At 40.5% G+C, this 27,478-nt stretch overlaps 1 protein-coding gene across 3 annotated transcripts in view; it reads right to left on the bottom strand.

Annotated features, from left to right (window-relative positions):
• Positions 1–27,478, bottom strand: part of LOC114657387 (astrotactin-2-like) — a 2,479,169-nt gene that overhangs the window by 1,972,798 nt on the left and 478,893 nt on the right. For all 3 annotated transcript variants that reach the window (XM_028809185.2, XM_051931934.1, XM_028809183.2), the window contains exon 2: positions 21,339–21,526. In XM_028809185.2, coding sequence (XP_028665018.1) covers positions 21,339–21,526 — 188 coding nt within the window. The remainder of the gene's footprint in view (positions 1–21,338; positions 21,527–27,478) is intronic.

A 27,478-nucleotide genomic window follows, 5' to 3' on the forward strand; every position in this document is an offset into this window, starting at 1 on the left:
ATCTTGCATCACCCCAGTCCCAAAGGTATCACGTCCTGGTGAGCTGAATGACTTCAGGCCTGTCGCTCTAACATCACATGTGATGAAGACCATGGAGCGGCTGCTGTTTCACCACCTGAGGCCACAGGTCCAACACGCCCTCGACCCTCTGCATTTCGCATACCAGGAGAAGGTGGGAGCGGAGGATGCCATCATCTATATGCTACATCGATCCCTCTCCCACTTGGACAGAGGCAGTGGCGCTGTAAGAATTATGTTTCTAGACTTCTCTAGCGCCTTCAACACCATCCAACCTCTGCTCCTTAGGGACAAGCTGACAGAGATGGGAGTAGATTCATACCTGGTGGCATGGATCGTGGACTATCTCACAAACAGACCTCAGTATGTGCGTCTCAGGAACTGCAGATCTGACATTGTGGTCAGCAACACAGGAGCGCCACAGGGGACTGTACTTTCTCCGGTCCTGTTCAGCCTATATACATCGGACTTCCAATATAACTCGGAGTACTGCCACGTGCAAAAGTTTGCTGACGACACTGCTATCGTGGGCTGCATCAGGAGTGGGTAGGAGGAGGAGTATAGAAACCTCATCAAGGACTTTGTTAAATGGTGTGACTTAAACCACCTACAACTGAACACCAGCAAAACCAAGGAACTGGTGGTGGATTTTAGGAGACCCAGGCCCCTCATGGACCCCGTGATCATCAGAGGTGACTGTGTGCAGAGGGTGCAGACCTATAAATACCTGGGAGTGCAGCTGGACGATAAATTGGACTGGACTGCCAATACTGATTCTCTGTGCAAGAAAGGACAGAGCCGCCTGTACTTCCTTAGAAGACTGACATCCTTCAACATCTGCAGTAAGATGCTGTAGATGTTCTATCAGATGGTTGTGGCGAGTGCCCTCTTCTACGCAGTGGTGTGCTGGGGAGGCAGCATTAAGAAGAAGGATGCCTCACGCCTGGACAAACTGGTGAGGAAAGCAGGCTCTATTGTTGGCATATAGAGCTGGACGGTTTGACATCCGTAGCAGAGCAACGGGCACTCAGCAGGCTCCTATCAATTATGGAGAATCCACTACATCCATTAAACAGTGTCATCTCCAGACAGAGGAGCAGTTTCAGCGACAGACTGCTGTCACTGTCCTGCTCCACTGACAGACTGAGAAGATCATTCCTCCCCCAAACTATGCGTCTCTTCAATTCCACCAGAGGGGGTAAACGTTGAACATTATTCAAGTTATTGTCTGTTTTTTACCTGCATTTTTTATTACTCTTTAATTTAATATTTTTTGCTGCTGGAGTATGTGAATTTCCCTTGGGATTAATAAAGTATCTATCTATCTATCTATCTATCTATCTATCTATCTATCTATCTATCTATCTATCTATCTATCTATCTATCTATCTATCTATCTATCTATCTATCTATCTATCTATCTATCTATCTATCTATCTATCTATCTATGGGAGGCTGTCGATGGGCTTGACTAAAGAGAATGATAAGCCGGTATTGGGGTTGACGCCTCTTCTTCTTCCTCTGCAGACCCTCAGCAGAAAAGTCCTCTTGATGCCCTCACTCCAGCCTCCAGTACTGACCTCACATCCAGCCCCCCGGAGGTGACCTCACTCGCCCTTCCTACCCCAAAAGCACACCCTTCCTGCCATCCCTCTATAAAGACAACAATCTTCAGCTACAGTTCCGTTCAGAGGTGGACTCAGTCTCTTGGGGCTACTCATGCATTGTTTATTTTTCCTAATCATTCAAGTAGACAGGGCGGCTTCCCCAAACCTTGGTTTGTTCTGTCTCTTTCTTTTAATCAGCTACTCGAAAAAATTAAAGGAACACTTTGAAAACACACCAGATCTCAATGGGAAAAAAAAAATCCTGCTGGATATCTCTACTGATATGGACTGATATGGTAATGTGTTAAGAACGAAAGGATGTCACATTGTTTGATGGAAATGAAAATTATCAACCTACAGAGGGCATGAATTCAAAGACACCCTGAAAATTAAAGTGAAAAAATGACGTGGCAGGCAGGCTTGTCCATTTTGATACAGGGCAACCACACACCAAGCACACACTAGGGACAATTTAGAATCGCCAATTCACCTAACCTGCATAATAATAATAATAATAATAATAATATATTTTATTTATATAGCGCCTTTCCCATGCTCAAGGCATTTACAGAATATAATAAAGAACGACAGCATATACAGTATATAGCATTGTACAAACCAGATAAATAAATAAAGAAGATTCCATCCATCCATCCATTTTCCAACCCGCTGAATCCGAACACAGGGTCACGGGGGTCTGCTGGAGCCAATCCCAGCCAACACAGGGCACAAGGCAGGAACCAATCCCGGGCAGGGTGCCAACCCACCGCAGGACACACACAAACACACTCACACACCAAGCACACACTAGGGCCAATTTAGAATCGCCAATCCACCTAACCTGCATGTCTTTGGACTGTGGGAGGAAACCGGAGCATAAAGAAGATTAAGACAGTGAATTCTGAAAAAAAACCAGACAACATGATTGATGGTCTCACACACAAACATACAGGTTACATGAGCATCTTGACAGAGAAGTAAACTGAGAGAACAGATGAGTTTTGAGTTGTTTTTTAAAAGAATTCATGGAGTCAGCTGACCTGATTAATTTCGGTAGGTCATTCCAGAGTCTGGGCGCTATACAGCTGAAGGCCCTGCTTTCACCCATGGAGTGTAGATTAGTGTGGGGTACAACAAGAATGCCAGAATCAGAGGACCTTATTGGGCGGGCAGGCACATAGTGATGGAGTAGGTCACTGATGTAGTTTGGCGCGAGGTTATTTAAGGCTTTGTAGGTTATTAGTAGGATTTTATATTCGATTCTATAAGACACAGGGAGCCAGTGAAGGCAGAGCAGGATGGGTGTGATGTCCTCGCTGCTGCTGGTTCGAGTATGTCTTTGGACTGTGGGAGGAAACCAGAGCACCCGAAGGAAACCCATGCAGACACGGGGAGAACATGCAAACTCCACGCAGGGAGGACCCAGGTAGCAAACCCAGGTCTCCTTACTGCGAGGCAGCAGTGCTACCACTGTGCCACCATGCCACCCTTCAGTAGTTCAAATGGCCAGAAAAAACTTAAGGGGACAAGCCCCCCAAAAGAAGCAGGAGCTGAAGGTTGGTTGCATTAGAGCCTTGGCAGAGCATCACCAGAGAAGATCCCTCAGCACCTGGTGATGTCTGTGAATCGCAGACTTCAAGCAGATATGTGACAAAGTCCTAAATATGACGGCTTTAATACACCTGCCACTGCTGTATGCCAAACATTATGAGGGAAAAATGCAGAAAAAGTGTTGTGTGACCTTAATGTGCGCAAATCCCCTTAAATGAAAGTCTGCAATGTGCATGATGTCCGAGTTCTTTGATTTGTAATTTTAAACTGTGTAGCAGAGGGGTAAATCCAGAAAAAATGTGTCTTTATTACAGGGCACTGTACATGGATTCCGCTTTGAATATACATCATATTTCTATAATCCTTGTCTTTATTAATAAATTGTATAATTCTGTTCTTTAAAGCATGTGTGCCTCAGTTACCTTGTATAGCATGCAGCCGGGACGCCTCCACACTGTGAGGACCGGGAGAGCAAGTGTGCCAGAGCATTGCCTCCCCCGGAACGCTAGATGGCAACCACCCTGGGTTGCAGTGGTGAGCACATTGCGGACTCCCGCAGGGCTTCACAGGAGTTGGAGTGTGGTGCAGCCTTGTTAGGATCCACAGGTGTCACCAGGGGGTGCTGCAGCAGGAGGTGCTGAACCCTTATGGGCAGTTCTTCCACCACACCCAGAAATGCTGCCAGAACTGAGTCATCTAGCACCTGTGGCATTTCTGGGCACCTTATAAAAGGAGCCAGCAACCAGTACTCGGGGAGCCAGAGTCGGGAGGAGGAGCGACAAAGCTTGACGCGAGGAGTAAAGGAAGGGATTCATTGTTTGTGCATTGTGTTGTGCTTTGGACTGTGTGTTATACTTGTGGGGAACGGGGAAGGCGTTTCCCACAAGGGAAAAAGAAAAATAAACCTGGTGTGCCTTGAACTTGTGTCCCACGCTTGTCTGTGTCGGGTTAAGCTGGCAGTGCCAGACTGGTGGGCCACACCTTGATATAAGTCTAATGGCTAGAGACCCGCTTCCTACAAGAGAGAAAGGAAAGGTAAGTAAAGTAGGAGCCTTACCAAAGATATCTGTTTAATTACCAGTATTGCCAAGGCTTAGACTGATGATTAATTAAACAACTTAAAATTCAGACAATTAAAACATTTAAACTGACTGTCTTGGAGTGGGCAAGTTAAAAATTCCTTTTCAAATCCTGCAATATCCTATAGATCTCTGTTACCTGTGTTGTAATGAAAAGAAAAAAAATTAAAGAATAAATTAAGGGAGAAATACATTTAGTAATATAAAGAAAATCAGATAACAGAACATATGGGAACAGAAGAGAGGAAAATAAAAACAACTCTGGAAAAAATTCAACGTCCGGAGTCTAGGATTCTTTGGAACAAAGTCACTACTGAATTCCCCCTTTATGCAGTCTGTCCCAGAGGCAAGCAGAAATTCAAATACAAATATTTGAACACGCAGTAGCAATAATCTCTTCAGTTCCACATTCCAAACTATGCACTGTCATTTGAAGCCAAGGAGACCTGCTATTGTTTGGCATCACATCAAGCAGCCAATAAATAAAAACAAGACATTACAAGAAAGCAAGTAAAGCTGTGGAATTAATGATATTTACCCAGTGAATAAAAGGCAAATATTCTCATTTTTCCTTAAAACTAAAAATCTGAATTTTTCCCTACTTGGTGTCAGGCTGTTCTGACTTCAGAGAAAAGCAATGATTCCCTCCCTGATCCATTTTAAATAACACTCAGTAACCTTTAAAGAGCAGAAAAGGTCTCCTTCACTGGTGTGCAGTCCTTTTTGGCATTTCTCATACGTTGCTGATAAATTAGAAGACTCTATAAAATTATAAAAATCTTAACGTCATTGGCTCCTTTCCTCATTCTCTGAATGTGTGTCTGCACTGTATATACTGCACAGAGGTGACTCAACTTATTGAAAGATTTGTGTAATTCTGATTCTGGTGGCACTCTGGTTTCCTCCCACAGTCCAAAGACATGCAGGTTAGGTGCATTGGTGATCCTAAATTGTCCCTAGTGTGTGCGTGTCTGTGCCCAGTGGTGGGCTGGCGCCCTGCCTGGGGTTTGTTCCTGCCTTGCGCCCTGTGCTGGTTGGGATTGGCTCCAGCAGACCCTGTGTTAGGATATAGCAGGTTGGATAACTGACTGATTCTGGTGGTCTGGTTGTGCCCCACACTAACCTGCACTCTATGGGTGACAGCAGGGCATTCAGTTCTATATAGCACCCAGACATTGGAATGACCTCGCAAAATTAATGAGATCAGCTGACTGAAAACTCATCAGTTTAGGAAGGCGTTTAACTGACCCTGACATTCTGATTCTTCTTTCACTTTTCTTCTTTGTTCAGATGATCAAGATAAATTGTGTGTGTGTGTGTGTGTGTGTGTGTTAAATAACAAAGTAGCTGTCCACGTAGTAGTGAAATAGGACAGACTTTAAAAATTAATAAAAAAAAAATGTAATTCTGGCCAAGCACTAGCACTGGTAGGTAAGCACTAACGTCAAACGTTAGCACTGTATCTGATCATCTTCAGCTCTGAAGGAAAAGAGTGTCCCCCACGTGGGGAGAAAAGCACTTGGATGTGATATCTCTGGCAATCAGCAGATACCCTCTAAAAACACACGTAGCTCTGATCTCTCTCTAAAAAATGTCAAATGTTACTCCTTAACAATCTCAAGATGATAATGTCTTCTGAGCAAAGAGATATCACTAGTTAAGTGTAGGCAAGGTACACTCTAACATGTGGCGAAAGGTCGACCAACTCGAACGGATGATGGCGTGGGAGTGAGGAGGGCCCCGTCCCCCTTAACTTGGCCCGCAGCATCTCTCTGTCTCAAATTCGCGCGAATAAGGCGGTACTGCAAATAAACTATGATACTTAGCGCAATCAGAGAAGTCGCAAAATCAACCAGAATGTTCAAGAAAATTATAGAAGAAAACCGGATCTAAATCCATTAAGTACTTCTTTTGTGAAAAGACAGACAGCTGTTGGATTTATATATATATATATATATATATATATATATATATATATATATATATATATATATATATATTGTGATGGATGGCCAGCCAAATATTCCTGCCCACACTTCCAGGCCACCAGATGGAGCCCTCCCAGCAGCATGGAAGCTCCTCGAATTCCAGCAGGGCCTTATGGACCTTGTAGTTTTTATAAACAGCCCTGCTGGATACCATGGGGGCCAACAGGAGCCGCTGTAGGGAGGACTGAAGAGTGCTATGTGCCCTATAACCCGGAAGTGCGTCCTGATCACATGACCGGAAGGAACAACATGCTTCCGGGATGAAGAAAAGGACTTTTTACCTGACCTGGAAGTGATAACGAATCATGGACTATAGGGTTGGAACCACTTCCGGGTCAGGGGATATAAAAGGACTGTGGGAAAGCCCAGACACTGAGCTGAGCTGGGAGGAAGGGTGGCTAAGTGTCTGGGAGAGGAGGATTGAGTATTGAGTATCGTGTATTGATTATTGAGTGTTGTATGAGTAGTGTGGAGTGGAAGGTGCTTAGTGCACGTATTTATAATAAAAATAAGAAAAGTTATACTTTTACCTGGTGTTTGGCGTGGTACCTGAGGGTTCAAGGGAGCAATAGCGCCCCCTACTGCTACTATATATATATATATATAGTCACACACACGCGAATAGGGGACAGCCAAAGGGCCCGAAAAAGCATAAAAGAACAAAAGGTGGGAAACTGGAACAGAGATTTAACGCCTTTTTCCCTTCCTCAAGTGAAAAACGGAAGACTAAACGATCCTACCTCATGTATGTAATAATAATAATAATTCTTTGCATTTATATAGCGCTTTTCTCACTACTCAAAGCGCTCAGCAATTGCAGGTTAAGGGCCATGCTCAAGGGCCCAACAGAGCAGACTCCCTTTTTGGCATTTACGGGATTCGAACCGGCAACCTTCCGATTGCCAGTGCAGATCCCTAGCCTCAGAACCACCACTCTGCCTATGTGTGCAATTCCATTCCGGCTATAATAGATGACTTCAGTTCTGGCTCCCATGGATTACTTCACTTCTGGTCTCCTCATGATGACTTCATTTCCATCCCTCCGATTCTGATGTCATCTCCAGATCCTTCGATCAGCATCACATCCGCCTTTGATTTAATTTCCTGTTTTTAATTTGAATTTCCTGCCATGTACCCATAGAAGCACCCAGAAGCTACTCTGTTTTGTCAAATGTCTGTTTTACACTAGCCTGACCGTGATTTCAGGGCATCGGATCCACCAACATTATACGGGGCATTCCCCCAACTCTTGACCTTTCTATTTGTGCTCTTATTTTGTCAGAATATATGTAGATGATGTTATTTTTTCACGTTTTTCTTCTAGTATTGAATTTAGTATGTTACTGTAGTTATATTTACCCTGCTGTTCTTTCTGAGACTCTGTGAAGTGCCATGAGCATAGAAAAGGTGCTATATAAATAAAATGCATTATTATTATTATTATTATTATTAAACTGCTCAAAAAAATAAAGGAACACTTTGAAAACACATCAGATCTCAATAGGAAAGATAATCCTGTTGGATATCTCTACTGATATGGACTGGGTAATTTGTTAGGAATGAAAGGATGCCACATCGTTTGATGGACATGATCAACCTACAGAGGGCTGAATTCAAAGATAAAGTGAAAAAATGATGCGCTGGCAGGCTCGTCCATTTTGTCGAAATATCATTGCAGTAACTCCAAATCACTCTCAGTAGTGTGATGGCCCCCACGTGCTTGTATGCATGCCTGACAACGTTGGGGTCGCATGCTCCTAATGAGATGACGGAAAGTGTCCTGGGGGTTCTCCTCCCAGATCTGGACCAGGGCATCACTGAGCTCATGGACAGTCTGAGGTTTAACCTGGTGGTGTCAGATGGACCTAAACATAATGTCACCCCCAGAGGTGTTCTATTGGATTGAGGTCAGGCGAATGAGCGTGGGGGCCATTCAATGGTATCAATTCCTTCATCCTCCAGGAACTGCCTACATATTCTCACCACATGAGGCCAGGCCTTGTCGTGCACCAGGAGGAACCCAGGACCCACTGAACCAGCATAAGGTCTGACAATGAGTCCAAAGATTTCATCCCGATATCTAATGACAATCAAGGTGCCATTGTCTAGCCTGTAGAGGTCTGTGCGTCCCTCAATGGATTGGCCTCCCCAGACCATCACTGACCCACCACCAAACCAGACATGCTGACCAGTGTTACAGGCAGCATAATGTTCTCCACGGCTTCTCAAGACCCTTTCACGTCTGTCACATGTGCTCAGGGTGAACCTGCTCTCATCTGTGAAAAGCACAAGGGCGCCAGTGGTGGACATGCCAATTCTGGTATTCTATTCTATGGCAAATGCCAATCAAAAGTATTAAGGGCAGGTAGTCCTGGGACTTGGCTTTATCTTCTGTCTGAAGTGTCCACTGAAGTGTGTGCTTGTGTAGATATTTAGTTCTTTTGGACAGCCCAGAGAAACGCTGTCATTTTATGGGGAAGACAGATTCCATTACTGCCTGATCAGGTTCAAGCCACTTCAACCACATAAAGTATGATGGAGAGGATTCAGAAAGAATTCAGTACCCTTTACTTTCCGCATACTTTACTGCAATGAAGTCTGAATTTTAAATGGAAAAAATTGTCATTTTTTTTGCCAGTCAATCTACACTCAATAACCCAAAATGATAAATGTAAAAAGAATGGTTTCAGAACGGTTTTCAGAGCCTGTGCCATGGCACTCCAAGCTGTGCTCAGGTTGGCGTTCAAAATCCTTGAGATGTGTCGAGACCTTGATTGGAGTTTACCTGAAACAAACTGAAGTGACGGCACATCATTTAAAAAGGCACACAACAGTGTACAAAAGGTCCCACAGTTCATAATGCATGACAGGACAAAAACCAAATCATGAAGTCCAAGGAACTTTTTGTAGACCTCCAGAATCCGATCAGGGCAAGGGGATAAAACCATTTCAAAAGCTTTGAGTGTCTCCAGGACCACAGTGGCCTCCTGAATTGTGAAATGGAAGAGGTTTGGAGCCACCAGGACTCTTCCTGGAGTTGGCTGTCCAGCCAAACTGAGTTACTGGGTAAGAAGGGCACTTGGTCAGGGAGGTGACTAAGAATCCAGTGTTCACTCTAAAGGAGCTTCAGAAGTTCTCTGCTGAGATGGGAGAACCTGCTGAAAGGAAGGCCGTGAATCAGGCGTTTATGGTGAAGTGGCTAGATGGAAGCCACTATTGATAAAAAGGTATATGACAGCCTGCTTGGAGTTGGCCAAATGGAATTTAAAGAACTCTACAAGCCTTGATGGTCTGATGAGAGACAAAAACTGAACTCTTTGTGCAAAACTCCAAGCATTATTTTTGGTAAATACCCAGCACTTCTCATCACCTGGCAGTGGCATCATGCTATGGAGAAGCTTCTCAGTGGAGGGATAGGGAGACTGGTCAGAACTGAGGGAATTATGAATGGAGCCACATACAGAGAAGTCCTTGAAGATAACCTGCTCCAGTATGCATGTGAACTTGAACTGGAGTGACAGCTCACTTTTCAGCACAGCAATGACCCAAAGCATAAAACCAACACTGGAATGGCTTCAGAAAAAGTCTCACAGTGAGTGTCCATGAGTGGCCCAGCCAAAGAGCAGACTTAAATTCCACAGTACACCTGTAGAGATCTGAAGATGGTGGCAGTTCACAGTCAATTCCCATGTAATCTAACAGAACTTGACAGGAAAAACAGGATACCTGATCAAATCCAGATCTGCAAAGCTTGTGGTGGCTTCCACAGGAAGACTTGAAGCTGAACTTTCTGCCAAAGGGGCTTCTACAAAGTACTGAATTAAGGGTCTGACTACTTATAGGAATGAGAGATTTCAAAACACTTGCAAACCTTTCTGAAAATATCCACTTTGTCATGATGGGATATGGAGTGTAAACCTAATGGGGCAAAAATCAATTTAGTTAAAATCAAATCAATGAAAAAATAAAGTGTACAGATTGGTCGGCATGTCGGAGTGGGTTGTGAGTGGGCCCTGTGACTTACTGGCATTCTTTGCACAGTTGGTACCTGCCTTGTACTTACGGCTGGGTGGGATGAATATTGGACCCTCAAAAATATTTTCTGAATGTTCTTTAAATAGATGACTGACAAGGTGATTCAGTCCTGCCTACTGCTCTACCGTACATTTTGCAAACACCCTGAGGTTTTGATTAAGAAAATCCATATGCGTTGGGTCATTTGCCAATCAAGAAAATGTGTGACTTCGGAGTCCATCATCAAATTGAAATCTTCACCAATCACAAGATGATTTACTCATAATAAAGAGCAAGCTTTTTATGAAGCAGTAGCTCCAAAACATACTTTCGATATGATTATATACTTCGGCATGTTTTGATTGCATCAGTAGGATTGTTGCAAATGACAGCAAGCTTTTAAGTCACATATCCATCTAGCCTCAGAAAACCCCCTGCAATTTCTACAATTTTTTTTTTTTGTAATTCCATTCCTCTGTTTTGTGTGTACGACATTGACAGTTGTGTGAAGGTACATCTGAATTATCAGACGGATTTAAGGAGCTCACTTGAACTGTTACTAACATCATAGTACCTGCAGCCATTAAGCCCTCTGACAGTTGTGGACCACCCATTTACATTACAAGGTTAGTGCTCCTCAAGATATGTGTGCTCTGTCTTCATATGTGTTGATTATAAAAGATCAGCCACTTGAGGTAATCCACATGAAATATCTGTTGTAGCGGGCGGCCAGGTCCAATGCCCAGCTGGGACGCCCCTTCTACACATGTTCTCGGGGATCAATCATGGACTGCTCAATACCTCCCCCGGGACACTTGGTGGCAGCCTCCCTTGCTGAAGATGGTGCCTCAGTTTCCTGCAGGGCTCCATGGGAGAAGGAGTTCTCCATAGCCCTGTTGGGATCTGAGGTGGCCACCAGGGGGTGCCACATGGGTCCCTGAGCCGGCCTGGACAACTCTATAGACCCGCCCGGAAGTGCAATTAGAAACAGGTGATCAAGAACCTGGAGTACTTCCGGGTGGGCTATAAAAAGGGCCGGCAACCACCACTCAGGAGCCAGAGTCGGGAAGAAGAGGACGAGGTTGCCAAGGAGGAGTGGTGGTGCCAAATGGGAGTGTTGCGTTGTGTAGTTTAAGTGCTTTTGGGACTGTGTTGTGGCTGGGGGGTTCACGGTGGAAGACGTGCCCTCCAGCTTAAGAAAGTAAAATCTGTGCTTGGATTTTACACGTGCCTTTGTGTCAGTCTGTGCTGCTATTCTCACACTGTCCTTAAGACGAACATTAAATCAGTTCAAGTTCATTATGGACAGCACTGTTGCAATTCACCAAACATTTTCAAAATATCACTGAGCTGAGGATTACGTGTTCTCAGGGTGCTATTTTACGTCATTGTATCCTCTACCGGATCAAGCCAGAAAGATTCAAATTCCTTAATTGTTCTTCATGGTGCACATCCTGCAGTACTGCGATCTAGGAACTCTTCTTTGGAGTTTAGATACTGGGCTTTTATTATAATTGAGAGACCAAAAATGCAGACAGCCATCCAGATTTCACCTCACTATTAAATTATTGCATACTCCTTAAGAAATAAAACTTACAATATACAAAATATGACAAATGAGAGGAGACCATTCAGTCCATCAGGCTCGCTTGTTCTGCTAATAGCTACGCTATCCCAGTATCTCATCCAGAAGGTTTCTGTTTCAACCCCATGCCTCGGTAGTTTGTTGCAGATTCCCATGACCCTTTGCATAAAGAAGTGCTTCCTGGCTTCGGTCCTAAATGAATTTACCCTTAATTTCCGCTGATATCTGGACACAACATGCTATATAAGCCAACATCTGCAGTATGTGTTTTAGAGTGCCTTTCCTATATAAGCTGTTTTATATACAGTAGTGCACCTTCCAGTAAAATCCCCAAACAAATCTTGAGCCTATTTAATGCAGGGGAGGATCACAGGCATGAGGGAGAATATCCCAGGAGCACTGAACTAAACAAGCTGAAAGTCCATTGCAAGGCCCACTCTTGAGCTGTGCACCCCCACAGTCACACTCATCCAATCTGCAGTTGCCAATTAGCTCTAACACTAAGGCCAGGTTTAAAGGGTTGCAGTATATACTTGCGCACATACTTTACATAAATCTAGAAGATTCCACCAGGTGGCAGTGTGAGATATCATCACGGTGAGAATAGGCTTGGCTTTGCTGTGTTGTGAATTGCCTGAAACCTTGCTACAATATCTTTGAAAAGGATGGATATTTAATGATTAAATTCATCAATCCAGGGATGTACCCATTCCAGCAAGCATTGGGCACAAGGCAGTAACGGGGCATCAGCTCATCACAGGGTGAATACAAGCACACACACACACTAGCATCATTTTAGCATCACCAAATCCCCAAACCTGCATATCTTTGGAAGGAAACAATAGCACACTGTGGAAACCCACCAGGAAAACATGCAGACTCCAGGCAGGGAACACAAGGGACGTGACTCCCTGCGAGGCAGCAGCGCTACCACCGTGCCGCCCCCATATGGGTAATTATTAACAGTACTCATTATTTAAATGAAGTTAACGATTTATCTGTAAAATGTAACGTACATAGTTTAATGCATTTCATCATGAAAGTGATATCAAGTATAAATCTAAGGATTCTAAATGTGCAGAGAGTTGGAATATCGTAAATTTAATGTGTTCTGTGTGGTGATCTGTTGCTGTTTGCTGCTGTGTCAGTGCAAGAGGAAGCCCCAGAAGCACATAGTGATTAAAAACTGGGTCCGTTGAAAATGGTCTATTTCACTGATAAAATAAACTACGAGGTTTAAGTGGACATTTCGAGATTTAAGCTTTAAATTTCCACTTTAATCACTAAATACACCTTTTCACTGTGTCCCCAACTTTTTATTCTCTGTGGCACAAATACGCTGCCATACGTTTTGATACTGAGACCTTTAAAATGTATTGTGTCATTACGATGGGGAATATGTGACGCTTGAATATAAAAGTACCACGAATGTATTTGTATGTCAGGATTTTGGTTCACCGCATCAAACCAGACATTGAAGTAGGCACATCGATCCCGTAGGATGCACAAAGCGGCTTTCTGCCACATGTAGATAGTAAACAGAGACTCTGACGTCACTTTCCGACTTTATCACATTGAACCCCCCAACTTTCTGCTGGAATTGCAACTCATGAACAAGTCATTTAAATTTCTGAGGATGTGCTCAGAGGACGCCTTAAATGAGCGCTGGGAACGCATGGCAGCCATGATGTATATGCGTATGCGTTCTGAGCGTGAAGTATGAATTGGCCCTTAGTGTTTTATGGTGTTATCACATCATCCCTTAGGTTCTTTTCTTAACTGGGGAAAAGGAAGAAATGCCAAAACCAGCTATACAACTGGTACCTGTAACCTCTTACTGTTTCACAGTCCACATTGTACCCCATGTATTCAATTATGGGGACTCCCATGATAAATGGGCTCTCTTTACTGCCAAACCTTTACTTTAACTAAGTTTACTACCAATAGAGGACTTTACAAATTGTCATTTGTGCCCTTAAGGGACCACATCTAGACAAGGAATGAACGATCAGAGCCTCTCGGCAACACTAGATAGATAGATAGATAGATAGATAGATAGATAGATAGATAGATAGATAGATAGATAGATAGATAGATAGATAGATAGATAGATACTTTATTAATCCCAAGGGGAAATTCACATATTCACAATTCACTAGTAATCAATAATCGGACACAAACAATGAATTTAAGCTTTTACTTCAAAACTATACTTATCTGCATATTAACCAGCAGCAGTAAATATAAGCAAAGAATTAAACAACCTGGCTGTGTTCCGGCACTCCTCATATAGTCCTAGATGACAAGTTCCTTAGTTATTGATTATACATCCTTAATCGAAACAAGAGATGTCTTGCCAGAAGACAGAGCTCCTTAGAAAGTGTCCAGCTGCTAAGCAGATAATACGCTTCATTTAAATATCCGTGGCCCCACTCAAAGTATCAGAAAGGCAGCAAATGAACCAAACACTCTATTTTCACAGCAAACTACCAACAGAGCTGAACTAAACTAAACTAAGTAAATAAATAAAGTGAAAAGTGAGTTCAATTTGGAAAACCCTCCAATAAAAGGCAGCCATGTTTTCCTTCCTTCTCACCCAAATGAATCACATACACCTGACTTATCTTCTGCTAGCAAAGTGCCTAACACTATTGCAGTTTCTCATGATGCAGAAAAGTTACTGCACAAGCTCACTCTGCAAACAGAATGGCTACACAAAGTATTCCAAGGTCCAGCTTTACCTTTCAGCTTTCCCAGAATACACTTCACTCCTGTTCCAGCTAGACAATTGTTTCTGGCCTCAGTTGTTTATCTGAAATCAGTCAGTTAAAAAGGCTAAAGCATTCTCATTACACTCACAGTATGTCTTTGGAGATGTAGGAGGAGAAACTGGAAAAAACCTGCAGTTGTGTGGAAAAAAGAGAAAAGTACACTCATAGATAGATAGATAGATAGATAGATAGATAGATAGATAGATAGATAGATAGATAGATAGATAGATAGATAGATAGATAGATAGATAGATAGATAGGAAAGGCACTATATGATAGATAAATAGATATGGCTTAACATATTTTTAAAAACATAATATTACATGTATTTAATTTTTGTAAAGGCTATACTGTATATTTTGTCTGTTATATATTGACCTTCCTATCTATTATCTATCTATTACAATATATTATAAAATTCTTTAATGATAAATATATTACGGTGTCATGCAGTATTCAGAAATGTATTGTAAAATATGTAAATGATTAATGATATGTAAATCTCTGCATATTACAATATATTTTCCAAAATTAAACAATATATTTCCTATGGCCTGTCAGACGTACCTGCAACAACATGGCTTACAAACAGAGCCAGTGATACAATTGATAAAATTCATATTAACTCACAATGTGTTTTCTTTTGGTCAGGACATTTACTTACAACTAATGGGAACTACAATGGGATGTCGTTTCGCACCCCACTACGCAAACTTATTCATGGCAAGATTAGAACAGGACTTCTTGTCAACATGTGCAATAAAACCAATGTTTAACCTTCACTACATAGATGATATTCTTATAATCTGGACCGCAAGCGAAAAAGACCTTCTTTGCTTCCATAGGAATTACAATTCATTCCACCCCAACATAGAACTTAAATTATTCACAAACAGAAATCTGCTTTCTGGACACTACCATTCGCATTAAGGACAGTACCCTTATGACCTCTGCTTTTCACAAACCAAAAGACATATGGACATATCTAAGAAATGACAGTTTACACCCAAAGCATATATGGAACTCCATCATCTACAGCCAGGCAATACGTTATAATCGTATTTGCTCAGACCCAGTGGATCGGGACACACAACTGCAGAAGCTCAGGACAGACTTCATCAAACAAGGATACACTCCCAAATCAACAGACCTACAAATCAGGAGAGCTACGGCTATACCCAGAGAAAACCTTCTGGAATACAAAGGTGCAGAAACCAAGAACTGGATCCCACTAGTTGTAACTTATCCTCAACATATGGAAACACTTCGCAAAATTATGAAAAAGCTTCAACCCATGGTACATAAAGACAATAAAATGAAGGATATATTCCCACAACCTCCCCTCCTTGCATACAGACAACCACCAAACTAAGTAATTGACCAGCTGACTACATCAGAGGCCTATCTTACAGACAATGCACTTCAAAAAATCTTACAGGACTTTCTCTAGTGATAGTTATCTCATCTCTACATTTTATTAGTTCATTTTTCTCTTCTTTCATGGTTAAGTCATCTAAGGTTTATTAATTTTGCTAACATTTGAACAAAAACATTGTTAAGACGAAAGAAAAAAATCACTTTGCTGTCCCAATATAAGCTATTTTTCAGTTTCTTTGTTACACCTTGCCTGATGAAGGGGCCTTAGCTGCCTCGAAAGCTTGCATTTGTAATCTATTTAGTTAGCCAATAAAAGGGGTCATTTCACCCTATTATCTCCTGTATCAATCTATGGCTAACACGGTACAACACTTTACTGCTACTAATAATTTTGAAATACTAGGGATAATATACTGTGAGATACATTACACAATATACTTTGAAATGTACTGTAAATTCTAACTATATCATAAGATACCTACTGTAGATTTTTGTACTGAATACTGCAGTGTATTTTAAAAAACACGTTTACCTGGCATTGAAGATATCATCCAGCAGATGCCTCCTGTGTGTTTCTGATTGAGAGACATGCTGTACATCAAATCCCACTGTGACGCAGCACAACTAACAAACCTCTTACTAACCGAATCCAAGCAAGTGTTAAGGCTGTAAATTAATGCCTACATATGTTGGCAGATGGACAGATTTGAATAATTTTGAGTGACTTACGGGCAGCACGGTGGCGCAGTGAGTAGCGCTGCTGCCTTGCAGTAAGGGGACCTGGGTTTGCTTCCCGGGTCCTACAATGTGTGGAGTTTGCATTTTCTCCTCGTGTCTGCATGGGTTTCCTCTGGGTACTCCGGTTCCCTCCCACAGTCCAAAGACATGCAGGTTAGATGCATTGGCGATTCTAAATTGTCCCTAGTGTGTGTGTGTGTGTGTGTTTGTGTGTGTGCCCTGCGTTGGCTGGGATTGGCTCCAGCAGACCACTGTGACCCTATAGTTAGGTTATGGCGGATTGAATAATGAATGGATGGATGAGTGACTTACAGGGAGTTAAAAATCAATTAGAATCACAGGGAAGATGGTGTTTAGGTGTTTCCAGATAAAAAGATAAGCTATGAATGTATGAATGATCTGCCATGGATCTGGACATGTAATATACCGCATGTCTGATAGACAATATATTTGGAAATGCATTTATATATATATATATATATATATATATATATATATATATATATTTTTTTTTTTTTCATATATTTCAGATACAATCTGATTACATCTTGCCTGAAGAAGGAGCCTGAGTTGCCTCGAAAGCTTGCATATTGTAATCTTTTTAGTTAGCCAATAAAAGGTGTCATTTTGCTTGGCTTTTCTCTACATTCATAATGGCTAACACGGTACAACACCCTAGTACTACAGATACAATCTTAAAATATACTGTACATTTGAACTACTTATATGTGTTGTTATATTTTAAGATTTCTCCACATTATTTGTCAGGTATATTGAAAGATATTTCATTTTTATAAGGAAAGTCCTCTTTTCCATACAGAACACTTCTGACACCCAAAGGTCATGCTAAAATACAGTTTCCCTTTAGGAGTTAATAAATTATATCAAATCAAATTTAATCTAAAATTGTCTAAGTAAGGATTTTAGAAACCAAAAGTAAACTGTAAACTCCTTCTCCAACACTATGCATCTTTTTCAACACCGTGCACAGATCGAAAACAAGTAGTTTGATTTAACATAATTCACTTTAAATATTCCACCCCCTTACTACACATTTTAATTTAACAGGATGCGATAAATATGAGATCCTTAAATCTTTCAGTTCTGCAAAACTCTTGTAATTCCAACACATACTCAAACATTTAATTAGACACAAATACAGTTTTGACTGTTCTTCAACAATGGAGCTCAGTGCCTTTTTCACTCTCCCACACAGTTAGAAACTCGTCAGTTTTACACACTGCACTAGAACAGGGGAATTCAAACTTTAGTTTTGAGGTAACATTCACGCTGAAAATTAAAAACACATCCACAGGCAGTGCACTACTCTGTTTATTATTGCTATTTTTTAAAAGCACTAACTTTATTGACCAAATGAAAAATGTAAGAGCTGAGCCATATCTTTAGACTTTCAGGTTTTATGTTTCATACTGAAAAAACAAATTCAGTTGTCAACGATAACATTCTTTTTCTTTTTTTTTCAAAAATCACAAACCTTGCAATCTTGTACAAAATGTAAAAAAAGAAATAAATGGAACACATTCTGTTTTTATTTTTTTGTCTTCTACAGCATTCTGAATTTAATTTAAAAAAGAAATTTGTTGCAACAATCCCATATATGGTGCTCCGCAACAGGTTGCCCACTCTTTTGTTATTTGTAAAATAGCACTGGCAATTATTCCCAAGTTATTTTTTTTTTAAATTTGCCAAATGAGGAACTAATTAAATACTAATAAAAGTCTTTCATTTACAATGAGTTAAAGGTTTTCCTATTTTTAAACTTTAGAATCAAACTTTTTTGTACACAATCAAACTGACATTAGGCTCCACTTCCAGGTCAGAAGATGGGTCATACTTTTGTTTTTATAAGAAGTTCTTGAATTCAGATTTTTTCCAGTTAATCTGACAAAAAGTAATACATAATACAAAACAATGAGCACATCTCGAAGATCTTATTGCTAACATTCAGGCGAATACAGCAGCATCTTTAAATAATAGTTTGTCTTTTTAAGATAGATAGATAGATAGATAGATAGATAGATAGATAGATAGATAGATAGATAGATAGATAGATAGATAGATAGATAGATAGATAGATAGATAGATAGATAGATAGATACTTTATTAATCCCAAGGGGAAATTCACATATTCACAATTCACTAGTAATCAATAATCGGACACAAACAATGAATTTAAGCTTTTACTTCAAAACTATACTTATCTGCATATTAACCAGCAGCAGTAAATATAAGCAAAGAATTAAACAACCTGGCTGTGTTCCGGCACTCCTCATATAGTCCTAGATGACAAGTTCCTTAGTTATTGATTATACATCCTTAATCGAAACAAGAGATGTCTTGCCAGAAGACAGAGCTCCTTAGAAAGTGTCCAGCTGCTAAGCAGATAATACGCTTCATTTAAATATCCGTGGCCCCACTCAAAGTATCAGAAAGGCAGCAAATGAATCAAACACTCTATTTTCACAGCAAACTACCAACAGAGCTGAACTAAACTAAACTAAGTAAATAAATAAAGTGAAAAGTGAGTTCAATTTGGAAAACCCTCCAATAAAAGGCAGCCATGTTTTCCTTCCTTCTCACCCAAATGAATCACATACACCTGACTTATCTTCTGCTAGCAAAGTGCCTAACACTATTGCAGTTTCTCATGATGCAGAAAAGTTACTGCACAAGCTCACTCTGCAAACAGAATGGCTACACAAAGTATTCCAAGGTCCAGCTTTACCTTTCAGCTTTCCCAGAATACACTTCATTCCTGTTCCAGCTAGACAATTTGTTTCTAGATAAAATTGAAAGGCACTATATAACAGATAGATAGATAGATAGATAGATAGATAGATAGATAGATAGATAGATAGATAGATAGATAGATAGATAGATAGATAGATAGATAGATAGATAAAATTGAAAGGCACTATATAACAGATAGATAGATAGATAGATAGATAGATAGATAGATAGATAGATAGATAGATAGATAGATAGATAGATAGATAGATAGATAGATAGATAGATAGATAGATAGATAGATAGATAGATAAAATTGAAAGGCACTATATAACAGATAGATAGAATTGAAAGGCACTATATAACAGATAGATAGATAGATAGATAGATAGATAGATAGATAGATAGATAGATAGATAGATAGATAGATAGATAGATAGATAGATAAAATTGAAAGGCACTATATAACAGATAGATAGATAGATAGATAGATAGATAGATAGATAGATAGATAGATAGATAGATAGATAGATAGATAGATAGATATGAAAGACACTATATAATAAATAGATAGATTTATAAGCCTACACAGCAAGTGAATAAAACAAAAAGTTTTCCTAATTTATTTATAATTAAAAAACTACAATAAGGAGGATTGGTTCTAAAGTCTAATGAAGCTGGTAACAGCGCCATGGTAGAAGGGGCCTTGTACTGACGCTTCTCTGCAGATTGACCAGGGTGTCATGCAGAGGGTGTGAAACAGCAGTTTAGAAAGCAATTAATATCCATCTATTTTGAATGTGTCACATTGGTTTTGTTCTCATAAAATAGCTTAAACATTTTTACATTATTTGGCATAGAAATAAAAGATGAAATGATTACATACTTTGAAGCAGCATTGAACCTTTTGCTAAGTTCTTTTAACTAATGTCCAGTGGGCTGTCCACACTGCCTGCCCCCAGTGGTCAAGACAATGAAACAAAGAAGCCAAGCAGTTTATGAATCTTGCGACTTGTTCATAAAATAAACCAAGCCTACACAAAATGTAATAAATTTGAAAAACAAATCATCACTGGACAGATTCCAGCCTTTCTCACAGCTCACTCCCTGGTTTAAAGCTCCAAATCCTTTCTTTCTCATTGTCATTGAGTGCACCCCCTTGTCCCCAGTGATCCTAATTAGTGTGCACCAAACCAATGGACACTTCACCAAAGAAGTCAAATACAAAGTCACGTGAGGAGTCACACGCCCCACACCTGGAGTTTGGCTGACGGCCCTGACAGCACAAGCCCCTGAATATTAATTTCATTTAAATGATCAGAGACAGAAACTAAGAAACCAACCGGACACAAGCATAAGGGTGGTCTCATACCAGCCATCAAGCTAGTTTAGCCATAGGGTATGCAGTAACCACGTGCTACCACTAATAGAGACAACTTTCTGCTTGCGTTCATTTGGAGGGGTCACTTTAAGTTGACACTCGCTGTCTTCAATGAAGGTCCTTAAAGAATGCTAATGTGATCAAGGAGCCAAGACACATCACCTCAAAAGCCAGTCAGGCAATGCCTTTACTTCAACTAGAAGATGCTTACAGCTACATCAGCAACGTCACCAAGTGGCTATAACCTTCAAAGCCAAAAAAAAAAGATTTTTCATATCACCGTATGCATAAAATATCACCCTCGACCAAAATGGGAGGTTTCATTTTCCATGATCTACATTCGGACTTCTATTTAGTAAAGTTATACATCTGATGCCACCTCAATGATAACTTGAGTAATTTCAGCAGGTATAGGACAAATACAACTCTTGTGCTATTTTAACCCAAAAAAATGAACAGCCGGCCCGTCGCGTGTACTCACCATGACTGAAATATGCAAGATATGCAGCTGCTCATCAACAATCTCTGACGGCTCCCGTAAAGTTGGTGCCGTAACCTGTGACAGATGTTCGGCACTGTTCATGGAAACGTGAAAGTAAAGAGTTCCATTCTCAAGCCATTGCTGCTTCCAGTGTACCAGGGAGATATCGGCACTCGTCCCAGACATTTCTGTTGAAAGAACACAAAGAAACCAAAGAGTTTAGGAAGATGTATAAATATATTATTCTCTCATGTCCTCTGGCCTTGGCTAACACGTCTTCTGTACACAATTTACATGGTCTCCCCATTTTCGAGAAGAATCTGGTCTCTTCTCGCAGTCCCAAGGCATGCTGCATGACTGATGGCTGATTTTAAGTTGTCGTGGTGTGAGTGAGTGTGGACGTTAATGTGCCCAGCAAAGGATAGAATTGTATATCGGGACTCTGTTTGCTACTCAATTGCTTTATTCATAAAACTCCCTTTGTCTTTGTGCTTTTAGAAACTTTGAATATTACTGAGCATTTTTTTGTAAAATAAATATTTTTATTCATAAAGGTTCAATGCTGCCGTCTCATTACTAGCCTGGGTTTGACTCTTGAGGAACTCTCAAGTTCATAACATTTGTGAGGCATACTTATTGATTTTTTTTACTATATTTTTGGACAGTACTCATTTTTTTTTTATAGTTTTCCCTTGTTCGGTACTGTTAGACCATAAAGGGGTTTTGGCGTGGCCATATCCTCAAACATTTTATTCTCACTCTCAAATACTTTGTCACACAGAAACACACAAACGTCCTCCACTTTTGCTCTAGTTTTCTAATTCTTGCACACGCCTTGTATGGAAGGAGGCGATCGCGCACTTGCAGCTGGATCTGCGGCTCGTCTTCAGCCAGCACTGACTGCTACTGTGCTTCACTTCACCTCTTAGAGGACGTCTCCTCTTTTCTCTGTACACTAGATGGTAAGATAGAGAAACAAGGCAAGCAAGGGGAGCAAGCAATAAACTTTTATTCAGTCACTAGCTGACGCCTGCCTTAGCATACGGCGGTGTAAGAATAGGAACAGAAAACGGTGAGAAAGGAATTCAGAAATCAAGAAGTACTAGGGTGTTGTACCGTGTTAGCCATTATGAATGTAGAGAAAAGCCAAGCAAAATGACACCTTTTATTGGCTAACTAGAAAGATTACAATATGCAAGCTTTCGAGGCAACTCAGGCCCCTTCTTCAGGCAAGATGTAAATGTAAACGCAAAATGTAAAGATGTCAGAAATCAAGAAGAAATAAATACTTCTTGAAAGACGCAGTGTGCATGTAGAATTTTCAGCCAAGCAGGATTATATGTGAAAGTGATAAATAAATCAGGCTTTCCGAATTTACGTAATATGGCCATGGCATCCTGATAGTTTTTTTGCATGTATCTTGGACTTCCTGGAAATGTGGATGGTAATATGATCATTTTGCCTACACGTATGTTGTTATTTTCAGCGTTTGCTTGCAGTGCATCTGATAGTTCCACGTGCAGATCTTGTTGATGTAATCTGAGATAGTTGAGACGCACGACCTCTGTTTTAACATACGCAGCTACAACGTACTGTTGGAATAGTTTGACACTGGAGTGCAAAATACTAAATGTATTCCTCATTGCTAATCTGCACGCATAAAATTGGCATTGAGTAAGCCTTATTCGCTTGGCGCTTCTTTTATTGGGAACATGTTGTATATCTTTGTGCCAGCCAATGTCTCCGTAAGGGAATAAAAGTAGGTAAACCATAGGATCGCAATTCATATTGTGCGTGGAAATCTGTTTACAGGAGTTGCCTCTGGGACAGATGCAAATGTCCCTTTCGGCAGGCGTTTCGCCATCTTCTCCGACGAAAATCTCTGCAATGTCGGGGCATTGTAAAATCGTAAATCCTGCCCAGGGTTTTCCTTGAAAACCATTTGTACAGATGCTGTTGGATTGGACTGAGCGATTTCATGCAGGTGTTTGTATGATTTAGCGAAGGGGTTGATGGTTCTGAGCATGGAATCTAGCTGGAGAAGTACATTTTCGCTGCATGCAGAGTTTTCTTTTTTTTGTAAGCGTACTTCAGTAGCTTGTGCTGTGTCAAAAACATACAACTCTCCATATCTTGGAGAGGTAGAAGTGTTAGCGTATAGTGGAGAGATTTGGTGATAAATTTGCCCATGTATTTTAAAACAGTATGGCCCATGGCCAGGAGGTTTAGTTATCTATGCACCCATGGAAGCAAATGCTAGAGAAGAGTTGTATTCTCAAATGTGTTCACGATCATTTTTAGCTTCTCATGTTTGCTGTGTAAGAAGCTGTTGTAAAGACACAAGTGGCTCCCGCAAAGGCGGTAAAGCTACTTTACCGTTGTGGCAGCACCTCGAGTACTTGTTGGATGTATTACGCTCAGCAGGCCAGTATAGTGCATGACATGGAAGACGACGAATAGGAATCGAGAAATGCTGTGTCGGCTGCGTGTGGGCGGGACCGGTTTTGAAGTGGAAGCAGGATGAACCAGAAGAGAAATATACAGTTAGGTCCATAAATATTTGGACAGAGACAACTTTTTTCTAATTTTGGTTCTGTACATTACCACAATGAATTTTAAATGAAACAACTCAGCTGCAGTTGAAGTGGACTTTCAGCATGAATTCAGTGGGGTGAACAAAATGATTGCATAAAAATGTGAGGAAACTAAAGCATTTTTTTAACACAATCCCATCATTCTCAGGGGCTCAAAAGTAATTGGACAAATTAAATAACTGGAAATAAAATGTTCATTTCTAATACTTGGTTGATAACCCTTTGCTGACTCAGAGCTGGGAGGCAGCGGGCAGCACTGAACTGGAGGCTGAAGGAGAGGAAAGAATTTCATTGTTTGTATGATTATTGACTGTGCTTCATTGTAAACGTGTTTGGTGGAGTAAAAATGCATCATTACCTTAACATGATTAATTGTTCATTATTGCATTGCACAGTACCTGATGCACTAAAAGTGTAAGTCATTAAACCATTACTTAAAAAGTCAGACCTAGACCCACACATTCTTAAATAACTATAGACCCATTTCAAATTTACCCTTTCTCTCCAAAATTCTAGAAAAATTAGTCGCCAATCAGCTTCAGTCACACCTTACACATTACAATTTATTTGAGAATTTCCAGTCCGGTTTCCACACTGGTCATAGTACAGAAACGGCACTAACGCGGTTTGTAGACAACATTCTGATATCCTCTGATGAAGGAAACTCCACTGCAACTATGTTGTTAGACTTAAGCACAGCGTTTGACAACATTGACCATACTATTTTATTGCACAGGCTAGAAAATGGCGTTGGGGTCACAGGGACTGTGCTCGCTTGGTTTAGTTCTTATTTATCAAACCGATTCCAACACGTACAGAAATGTGCTGAAAGTACTCCATCATTATACACAGAAGTTCAATATGGTGTCCCACAGGGCTCAGTACTGGGACCTTTACTGCTTTCACTTTACAGGCTTCCACTGGGATCTCTCATTAGGAAACATAATGTTAATTTTCACTCGTATGCAGATGACACCCAGTTATACCTTTTTTTTAGACCAAATGAAGTTTCTCCGATGTTGCCTTTAATTATTTGCGTTATTGAATTAAAGGAGTGAATGGATGAGAACTACCTATCTTTAAACACCAATAAAACAGAGATGTTAATTATTGGAGGGAATGACGCTGATCACAACAATATTTTCTCATCATTTAACTCAGTTGGAATCACCATTCATTTTACTGAATCAGCCCGCAATCTAGGAGTTATCTTTGACTCTAGCATGTCATTTAAAGCGCATATTACAAAGTTGTCCAAAACATGTTTCTTCCATCTCTAAATAAACAGGATTCTGAGAAATGCTTTTATTTCTAGTAGGATTGATTACTGCAATGCAGTGTTCACTGGATGTTCAAATTGTTCTTTATACTGTACAGCCTCCAGTTAGTGCAAAATGCTGCTGCAGGAATTATTACAAGAACAAGAAAATACGAACACATAACTCTACTTCTTAAATCCTTACACTGGCTCCCGGTTAAGTTTAGGGCAACTTTCAAAATCCTCCTTTTAACATATAAAGCCTTAAATGGCCAAGGTCCGGCTTACTTGTCTGAACTTATGATGACTTACAAACCAGAGCATACATTAAGATCTCAAGATGCCGGTCTGCTTATGATTCCAAGAATTAATAAAATAACAATGGGAGGTCGAGCTTTTAGTTATGAGACCCCTAAACTGTGGGATGGTCTGCCTGCTACTATAAGAGATGCCCCTTCGGTCTCAGCTTTCAAATCCCTGCTGAAGACTCACTACTTCAGTTTAGCATACCCTGACTAGAGCTGCTGATAAACTGTACATACTACATCTCTGTTGTTAGTCATTACCACTAAAACATAAATAATATGATAGTTATAATTTGTTACTAACCCTCACCTATTCTGTTTCTCTTTTCGGTACTCAAAAGTGGCACTTGGTGCCACTGCCTACCTGCCAAGCTGTTTTTCCTGCCTAAAGTAAAGTCATCTCTGATGGGAGGATTGCAGGAATCATTGGGTAGAGGGGTCCTTTCATTGGATTGGCTGGCCCTGCACTGACTCAGCTGTGGAATGGCCAATAGGAGGAGACAGCTTGATGGTCGAGGTCTCCAAGACTCTGAACAAATCCAAATCATATTATGTGATATCATCTACTGTTGAATTCTGCTCTGTACTTGTAAGATTTCTATTGCACTATTATACTGTATTGAGGATTAGTTGTGTTATTGTGTTCAGTGTATTGTATTAGTCATTTAGCAGCAAAAACAGGTCACAAATTAAAAAAGGGGTTAGAATGAACACCTGTAGCCACTGGAGCCCTCCAGGAACGGAGTTGGGGACACTTTTAGTAGAGACCGGAGGAGAACATGCCAACTCCACACCGGCAGGTAATCAGGTATGGGATTCAAACTTCGGACCAGAACCTTACCATAAAAATCAACAAGACAGAATCCACTATAAATTAGGCAGTAACCTTAAAATAATATCACATTTTTCTTTCTCCCTTGTTTCTTGTATCTGTTAACACGCCATAATGTATTCAAAGGTGTCACAAAGGTTTTAAAAGTGCTTTGAACAGCAAAACATTTACGGCCGTAGAATTGTACAAGCTCTGAATTAGCAGACGGTGTGAGAACATCTCTACTGTCATGTTTTCTGGGCGTTCTGAGAAGTTTTGCTTACTAAGCCATTTTACAATTTCGCATGTATTAAAATAATACAATTTGGCATCTGTGGAGAATGCATTACTTAAATAATTAAAATGCATTAGTAGGGAACTGGCAATGGACATCCCTATGTGGAACAGGAAACTCAGGTGGCTTTGTGACAGCGGAAAATTCAATTACTGCCAAAATCAATCCATAGTCAAATTCATGCATCACATTTTTACAAATCTTAATGTATAATTAAAATTTGTGCAGTGTATAATATAGTTTATAGTATAAAATTACATTTTCTTGAAGTTCTGGGTTTTACTGGACATTGACAATAAAAGGCCTAATGTCCCTTGCTGAATATACTGTAACCAGCGGGCACTTCACAAGGTCCACCAGCTCCTCCAAACAGCTAATCATGTGGCTCCACTCAACATATTTAACATGTAGTCAATGTGAAAAAGTTTAGATTTGGTTTGAATAAACATTAGGATGGGCAGTAAACATACATCTATAGCCGACGCTACACCACTTGTATTCGTAAGGGATGCCAAACTTGACGACTACTGTTGCTGATCTCATTGCCAAGCATGTCGCTATACACGATGTCTACTTACATGACTGTGTGGTGATTTTCCAGCACATTTTCACATTTTTAACGTATTGCAAGCTTGCCTCCATTCCTATAGCCAATAACATGCTGCCTGACAGAGCTGGTTCCTGTTGTAAAGGCCAGCCCTGACACAGACAGGTGTAGGACACAGTTATAACAGCACACATGATTTATTTTTCTTTTCCCTTCCCTGTTCCCCACAAGTCTAACATACAGTTCCAAAGCACAATACACTTCTTTTCTTTCTTTTTCTTTCTAATTCACTCTCCCCTGGCAAGCATCATCCTCCTCCTCCCGACTCTG

This window comes from Erpetoichthys calabaricus, chromosome 9 (genome assembly GCF_900747795.2).
Source record: "Erpetoichthys calabaricus chromosome 9, fErpCal1.3, whole genome shotgun sequence".
Lineage (NCBI taxonomy): Eukaryota > Metazoa > Chordata > Cladistia > Polypteriformes > Polypteridae > Erpetoichthys > Erpetoichthys calabaricus.